This window comes from Saccostrea echinata, unplaced genomic scaffold, assembly GCF_033153115.1.
Source record: "Saccostrea echinata isolate AGI-Se365-2 ecotype Australia unplaced genomic scaffold, CSIRO_AGI_Sech_v1 ptg000023l, whole genome shotgun sequence".
Classification (NCBI taxonomy): Eukaryota; Metazoa; Mollusca; class Bivalvia; order Ostreida; family Ostreidae; genus Saccostrea; species Saccostrea echinata.
The window spans coordinates 3,478,053-3,487,207 of NW_026889772.1; the positions used below are offsets into that span (position 1 = coordinate 3,478,053).

Below are 9,155 nucleotides of genomic sequence, written 5' to 3' on the forward strand. Positions count from 1 at the left end.
CGGTTAACCGGTTAGAAATTGCCATCCCTAATATATATATATAGAGAGAGATATATAGATATATACATACATATGTAAGACTCCAAACTCCGATGGTGACGCCAAAGTCCGATGGTCTCGCCAAACCCCGATGGTCTGCGCCAAACCCCGATGGTTTGATGTCGGTACGGACGCCAAAGTCCGATGGTCACGCCAAAGTCCGATGGCTCGTTTCCTATGAGACGAGCTGCGCCAAAGTGCGATGGTCTGACACGCCAAAGCCCGATGGTGCGGAGAAACAATTGAACGTTTATGACGTCACAATAATCCAACGTCAATCCTTGACGCCGTTGTCCTGCATTCAAAAGCCATCATTTCTGAATTCGTCCTCACATACAGTTTTATTGATTTTGCTTATTGCTTGCCCCTTCCAGAGATTTTTGGATTAGTCTCCGCACACCATTCGACTGATTAGGGTTAGTGCTTGCTTAGCACCAACCCGGAGATTTAGGGTTAGTCCTCGCACACTAGTCGAGTGATTAGGGTTAGTCTTGTAGTCTTGCACCTACCCAAGATATCTAGGTTATCGTTGTTACACATCTATCGGAGAGATTAGGGTTAGTTTTTGCATAATGACATTTTCTGTGAAGTTGATATACCTATGGATTGACAGAATCAAAGGGCTACATTTGTTATATTATTTTCTTTAGAAAAGGAAGAGACAAACAAATTCACTGTGTAGGAATTTGTAAGTTTTAAAGACCTTTGACCATTATAAGCAAATGTTTGGATTTTCCCTAAGTTACTTCTAGTAACTCAAGTCAATATCGTAAAATATAATTTTGCACGTGATAGCAAGCAAACAAATCAGATTTATTGAATTACATAGTAAAAATAATAATATGTACAGGGTGTTTCATAATAGATGTTACATTTTTAGATATAGATATTTTTCTTACCTTTCATATTTCTAATACCAACCATATATCATTTTAAACATCAAATCCTCCATTTTAATTCCACATGAAAAAGGTAAGGAAATCTTTGAATTATATTGTTTAGTTGTGACAGAAATGCCGCTGTCATTATTTGAATATTATTTTTTTTTTAAATGGACATAACTTATCTACATATTGCTGAATTGTAAAGATGTTTTATCAATACAAATAGCCAGAATTTATTCAGAAGTTGATGAAGGAAAATATTCCAAAAGAAAAGAAGCTTTCTAAGATGCTTATCAGAATGCTTGTAACAAAGTTTAGGACAGGGATGGCAATATGCTAGAAATGACACAATAACCAAGGAAGACTAAGGACTTCATGTGATCAAGAAGGGAAGATTTTCTTGTTGAATTGGGGACTTCAAATAATGCAGCAAACTCCATAGAAAAGTATCAGATAGATGTTTTCAGAAATTGAAGCCGGAAATATCAGCATTTTGTGTGTGTATTGAGCTTTGAAATATGATATGAAGTTATCAACATACAAATTCTCAATAATGCAAAGCCCCAAAGAAAGAGTTTGACCCCCTGCGTTTGCAATCCTTAAGCCTTCTTCTGTAAAGGTTTCTCAAGAACAGGGTCTTCAATCCTAGATCCTAAATACTAAATGAGCTCATAAAGAACATCACATAGAATATGAGGAGTGTCTTACCAAAAATCTGTGACAACAGTTTCATGAGCAACTTTCTTTTGTAGTTGAAATAGGCGGAGATGATAAGGAACATGTAATGTGAGGCTTTGACGTTGTGAAATTCAACGGAACAAAAATGACGCAATTTAGAAATTTTGCTTACTTTCATTAATGGTTGAGATTTTGTTCAGTGTCTAATATTTTGGTTGGTAATTTTACATAATGAATCTAATGGATACCTGCATTAAATTGATGTTAACACTTGTCTGTATCTTTTTCTTGTGTTTGATATTTTGAAGATTCAAAATGTAACATATATAATGAAACACCCTGTGTATATATATATATATATATATATATATATATATATATATATATATATATATATATATATATATATATATATATATATTACATTTGCAATTGTTTTCTTTTATATAACACTATTAAAAGCAACGCGTATCTATATCCGTATAAACACGGGTTCCCCGAGGCGAAGCCGAGGTCAATATTGATATTTTTCTGGTGAATAACAAACCATATTCACCACTGAAAGAGTCCATAACTGTTTTATTATATAGTCAGGATTTGAATGAATCAGACACTGAAGGCTGCATGACGATTCCATTTTCATTAACTACATGTAACTTCTGTCGTAGAAAAATTAAAAAAAAAAATAATGTCCAGATTACTACTTATAACTTGCGTGTTTCCCTTTTGTTGTGTGTAAGACATAGAATTAAATGTTTGGAAAATAATCCTGCGATAAACTTGCCTAAAAATATACAGCTGGCTCCGGCCGTTGCAACCATTGTTTTCAACGTTATTTGAGGTATTGATCGATTGTGACGTCACAATGCCGCTGCACGCGCACTGGTTCTCCGTTGAATACGGCTTCAAATCCAGTGAATATGTAGTATTATGAACTGTTTGCGTTTGTGTAGATTATATAGGGACTATTTATAGACTATATAATAATTGTCAATATTTGAAATAAATAATTGATTTAAATGTAGAAAAGTATAATTTTAACAAATGAAACGTGTATTTATAGTAGCTCCAACTGAGGAACCAGTCGTCTTACAAAAGGCAAGGTAGTCGTAACGGTATACTGTTCAGATTTCAATACGTGTAATAAATTACAATTATCTGCCTGTTAAGAGATATGATTATAATCTTTGATACAATGTAAACAAATATTTCCATAGACAATTTTCCTAGGTAATATTAACTAATTTCCCGATAATGAATATAAAATTCAGGATTATGTACAACCCGAGATAATCAAGTAATTTACACATTTATTCTGAAATAGACCCTTTACAATATTAATTACAGATTAATTCTATCGGACATTCATTCAATGGTCAATTACTTTTATTTTGATAAGTATACTCTTCAAGCCTTTTAGACATTCTTAGATTTCATTTTTGTCCTCGATTCTAGATCCGATCGTATCTAACTAATAAAAACTATGAAAGTACGTTTTGTATTATAAATTACTGAGCATTTTTGTACAATTCTTTAACACCTTACTCAAAACGAAATACATGTAATTTAGTAGATTTATAAGATAAGAAAGTAGTGAAAGAAATTGATCGCTATAGTAAATTAAACTTGGATAATTCCTGCACTGTTCTAATCAAAATTTCGCAGCTAGGTTAAGGACTCCCATATATACGTCAGTCTATGCAGAGGTTCGGTAAAGCTATTATGACGTCACGTTAAAACAATACAAATGAATCTCGATGAATAAATACTATATGTTCTTTTTAAAACACACTAAATACTTTCGTTTACCACAAATATTATAAAGATAAATGGATGTGCAACTTATCTTGCCATAATAGAACTTAGCGTATGTAGAATGAAAGCCAGCTTGATCTCGCTGTACTTACTGAGATGACGTCATTTCTTAGTTTGACACGCAGTTTCTCTGTACTTGAGGCGTGGATCAAGCTTTTATCGTAGCTTGTAAAAATAAAAATAAATACGAAACACGCGTAGTCGGACCAAAAGAGAGAAATATTCTGAAATATATTAATCCACATTTTATTGTCAAACTAAATCGATAATGTGTAGACTTTATATAAAGCCGTAGGGAGCACATTTCTACAGTATCGTGCTAGAATGACAGGTCCAGCCCCTCGAAAATATCAAAAGTTCAACGATATCCGCTTCACTATAAATTCTGAATTTTTAAACACATGTAGCTATTATTCCTACTATTCTGAAAAGTGCTGGGAGCTGGTTGTGCATTGTTTATTTATTCCGTAATGTAACATTATTCCAATGCAAATTACATTTTTGACTGGAGTTTATAGAAAGACGGCTAAGTTTTAAACAATTCCCGGGCATGAGGAAGTTGCTCCCAGCACTTTTCGTGTTAAGGAATTTGTCTCAAAGAAAACAGAACAAATTTTATAGTGTAAAAATGCCCGTATATCGTTGAACTTTTACGATCTTTGTAGTAGTACATATATGTTCTAATTTTAAACCTGTCACGTGACAAACAGCTGATGTAAGCGATGTCGCTTTGGCCGAACTCAGCAGAGACTCGATATATACAAGTGCAAACACCACAAATCACATTTATCAAAACTAATGCTGTTAAAAAAAAAATTAAAATTGTATTCATTTTCCCTGAATATATTACGGCGTATATTTCATGGGCGTCCTTAACCTAGCTGCGTTATTAATCACAGTACTTTTTTTTATGGAATTTGAAAAACACCGAATATTCGAATCTTAAATTCATATTCGAATATCAACTCATCGAATGAATATTCGAATGCATGTTCGAATATATATATATATATATATATATATATATATATATATATATATATATATATATATATATATATATATATATATATATATATATATACACACACACACACTCTTACCACTTTTTCAGGATATCTACCACTAACATAGTAACATAGTATTTATTTTTTCAAAAGATAGAAAACCGGATAATCAATTCAATCTTTATTCAATGACAGTTCTTAAGTTTACATAAAATTAAAGTTTAATAAGAATAACAAAAATCATCAATGCAGTACTCTTTATTATAATGCAACGTTCCAGTTCACCAAAATGACAAAGAAACAATGAAATAGACTGCAAATAAAGACGATCCGATCGTGGAAGAGGTGCTCAGAATGCGAGATCCTGATCCGCTCTGCTGTTGCTGGATACTGGGATTAACAGCATTTTCCCCCTGGGCCCCTTGTTGCCCCTTTTCTCCCTTTTCTCCTTTAGTACCTTTATCTCCGCTAGCTCCAGCAGCGCCCTTGGTTAGACCCCCTTTAGTCCCCTGAGACCCTTGAGCTCCCTTTTCTCCCTTATCTCCCGGACCTGTTGGTGGCTGTGGTCCCGTGATTCCAGCAGTTCCTTTATCCCCCTTTTGTCCTTTCGGTCCTCCATCAGGTATGCCCTTATCTCCTGAAGAACCAGTAGGCCCTAGAGGTCCAGCAGACCCTTTAGGACCGGTGGGTCCTGGTGAACCAGCTGGACCTGTGTCGCCTGTGTCCCCTACATTTCCCTTCGACCCTTTTGGTCCCACAGCGCCTTTTGGCCCTTGGTTGCCTGCCGGGCCTGTTCCACCAGCGGTTCCGATATCTCCTTTAGAGCCCTTTACACCTAAATGTGAACAATCATAATGTGCAGTTTAATTTCAGGTTACGAGAAGCTAGAAAAAGGTCGTCTGGAACGACTTATTAGAAAAGAAAACAAGTATCTCAAAGCGAACTATGTCTTGTTAAAATAGGCTAATGATTGATAAATTAATAAAATAAGAGTTTGAAGTGGGGGTGTCTGAAATTGAGTTAGTTACCTTGTGAACAGAAAAAGTAGGATGTGCCTTGTATACGAAACAAGTGCCTGTGTATTAAATTGCTCAATTCATTTTTTTTTTCAATTCTTAATTTACATCTGGTTTAGAGCTGCATATATACAAATATATACAAACGCAAATAACAGTTATGGTTCAAAATAGACAATATATAAAGAAAAAATGAAAAGATAAAAGTAAATATATAATCAGTTATACTGGAATCAAGAAGGACAGACAGTTTGAAAATTTTCTTAATAAATTTTGACAACGATCTTTGTATTTCTACATTGCTTGTGTTCATTAGTTCATTAAACTTGAAAACGTTAGGACTTTTACAATTTCTATTCTGGAGAAATATTTTTCTGTCGTTTGAGAAGTCCATCACCAAGACTTTAACAATTACAAATGGTGCATGTTAAAGATAACCTCTATTCGCTTAAGGTCATTGGATACCCAACCTCCGGAGAATGGTACACTGTTCCAAAAATGTTTAAATAATCAGTAGAGGGACAGATTCATTTACAATTAGACAGCTCTTGTGCTCGAATTTACTCGTCGGAGATAATTACCGTCTTCCATGGAAGACGGTATACAGAGTTAAAGTATTTTCCAGTCTTCGGACTTTGCACTTCCTCTCTTTTGTGATTGGTAGAAATTACATGATGTGAAAATTTCCAATTGTTTCATTGGTTAAAATGATGTTCAAGGCAAGGGAGATAATCTTCTGGTGATCTAATTTTCGTACGACTTAACAATTTTTCAAGATTTTCAATCTTTAAAAAATGGACAAAACAAACAGTTGAAAATGGCCATAAATAAATCTAAATAACACTTTAATTCTTTATAGCAATTACTAAAAGGCATTGCTATATTTTCAATCAGAAATGTTCTTTATTGCTTTTCAGCTTGTATTTATTTATTCTTGTTTTACACTGTCTTTCTAATCCCTCGACTTTCTCCGTAAACTCCGACCAGCAGCAGAGTCGAAGTTTACGGAGAAAGCCGAGCGTCTGGTTGAACTTTCACATACTAGTAGTAGAGCTAATGTCAATAAAAAGTTGGTGAAGAAATGCTCAAAAATAATACGGCCTAATAGGTGTTAGCCAGTTTACTGTTTAACGTTGTTACTAAAGACGGCCAAGCTTTTGAAAAAGCCCTACTTGTTTGACATTTTACAATTAGACAGCTCCAATGCTCGAATTAATCAACACTTACAATTAGCTCTGGGGCTCCAATTAACTTGTTGAAGATAGTTTTACTTATTGAAAATTAGATGAGATAAATTTAAGTATTTGAGGGAGACACCTTTCTACCTTTGATATTGTTGCAAGCATTACACGCAGTTATGGTGCTTTGTGATGTAGAAAGTGCCTGCTTCACCCCCTCTACTTCACCATTTAGGTAATCAAAGTAGGCGCGCCATTCACTTCCAAATAAAGCAGCTGAATAGAGCGTCATGGAAGCCAAGACCGCAAGGAAGAAAACCAACTTCATCTTATCTGCAAAATAAGATATAGATGTTATCAGCATTATCTAAATTAGAAATAAAAGTCATCATCATCAAAATCAGAAATAGAAGTCAGCCGCATCATCAAAATCAGAAACAGAAGTCGCCAACATCATCAAAATCAGAAATAGAAGTCACCAACATCATCAAAATCAGAAATAGAAGTCACCAACATCATCAAAATCAGAATTCAATGGTGTCATAGATAGCCCATATATTTCCAATAAAATGGAATGTTAATCAGTCCTGTAATTTTACTAAAAGCATGCGCGGATCTAGAGGGGGGGGGGGGTCCCCCTGGATTTGCATAGTAATGAAAAGTATATACTGAAGCAAAGAAAAAATGACTTTGGACCCCTCCCCCCTAGAAAACTTAGACCTCACCATCACTAGTATTGAAAAGTATATACTGAAGCAAAGAAAAAAATGACTTTGGACCCCTCCCCCCTAGAAAACGTAGACCTCACCATCACTACCACGAAAAAGGTGTTCTTTACGTTTGGGAAATAGATTTTAATTTTTTTTTCTTTGCTTGTCAAGGAATTTTTGGTTTGAAATTTTTTTTGACTGGGATGGACCCCCCTGGAAAAAATTCCAGGATCCGCGCCTGTAAATTGCATTAAATATGAAAGAACGGTATTAACTTGGATGTGGCGGGGGGGGGGGGGGTTAAAATTATTTTGGTAAGTAAATAAAAGGAACTATCACCTTTGTACCCAAACCTTTCTCTGCATTTATGATGAATGACGTCATAAATACTCTTTATCACATGACAAGCGCTGTTGTCTTTATAATATATCAAATATGATGCAGGGTTTCATTGGTAAAACAAATTCTGTAAGAAACATGCACTTGACGTTTTAAACATTTTCTTTATATATGAAAATATGCCATTCTATAATCAGAATGTTGTTATTACTCGTATAAAGAAAAGATTTAAAACCTCAAGTGTCTGTGGAAACAGCGCTATTTTGAAGGAAACTAGAAAGAAGGCAAATTCTTCATCTAGTTAAAAAGTTCATTTTACATTAATCGACCAAAGACAAAGGGCACCTCCGTTCTTCCTCAGAATGTATTTAACCAATGAGAGATATAATATTATTATGAATAAATTCAAAATCCCTTCTATATATCATGCTAAATATAATTTCAAAGAATTTGTCTTACTGAATTAGAATAGACTTCCCTTTCCGTGCTAACAGCTGATGTGGACAGAGCTGATGAACGCCTAGTGACTGGTTTTCTGAGGATTCGGATGTTATATTATCTTAGGTATGATGTAAGGATCGTCAGCCTCCGGCTCCTTGGCATGCTTTCATTGTGTAAACCCGACATGCTCTCTATACCGGAACCTGATGCAATCCGATAAATCTTATTCTCCGTTACGATTTAAAAACAAGCTCTCAATTACAAAAAAAAATATATCTATATATGCATGGTTTACCATTTACTTTATTTCTTAAAAAGTTAGAAAACTTCTCTCTGAAATCTGAAAATAAAGAAGTTAATGACAAGATTTGTTAAATACGTAATATATAAGATATAATTAACAGTCAAGATTATTCATTGGATTATTTAGATACCCAACATCCAGAGAAAGTGTGCTTTTATCACAGCTTCTTGTATTACGTGTTGTTTTTTAATTTTAATTTATTTGGTACATAGTAAAATTATATTTATGTTTAAAGTATTTTCAATTTTTTCATGCATACACTTTTAAAGTTATCCTCAATATCTGTCATTAGAATTTGATAAACCTTCAGTATCTGCTTAATTTTCTGTTTGTTCTGTTCAAGTCAAAGTCCATACCTGCATTTTCCTTTCCATTCCCCAAAATATCACTCACTAGATTGTATTATAATCCGATGTATTAAAGTGTACCTGATACTCTACCTGAGTGAAGTCATATATGACTTTAAAAGGCTTAATTTCAAATTCAATAAATTAGATATTAGTCGCTACTGTTCGTCTGAGGTCTGGAAAAAATAGTTGTGAATAACAGGTAAATTAATATAAGGAGATGTTTAGAAGCACTACAAAATAAAGATACGCATTTGTAAGCATTTCATGTTTGAAATCCTTCAGCAAAAGAAAACTCCTTTAAATTGTATTTGATTCCTCGTCTTTAAATAACATAATGTTAATTTTGGTTTTATATACACAATATCGTATCAATATAAAGATAAATATTAAACAC

The 9,155-nt window shown here is 33.9% G+C and overlaps 1 protein-coding gene across 1 annotated transcript; it reads right to left on the reverse strand.

Moving 5' to 3' along the window:
• Window positions 1-4,668: 4,668 nt before the first annotated feature.
• Window positions 4,669-7,161, reverse strand: LOC133191610 (collagen alpha chain-like). The gene is made up of 3 exons (XM_061327357.1): window positions 7,128-7,161; window positions 6,765-6,950; window positions 4,669-5,258 (listed from the first exon to the last, which is right to left on the reverse strand). Exons 1-3 carry the CDS (start codon window positions 7,159-7,161, stop codon window positions 4,705-4,707), a joined length of 774 nt encoding a protein of 257 aa, XP_061183341.1. The 3' UTR covers window positions 4,669-4,704.
• Window positions 7,162-9,155: the final 1,994 nt, after the last annotated feature.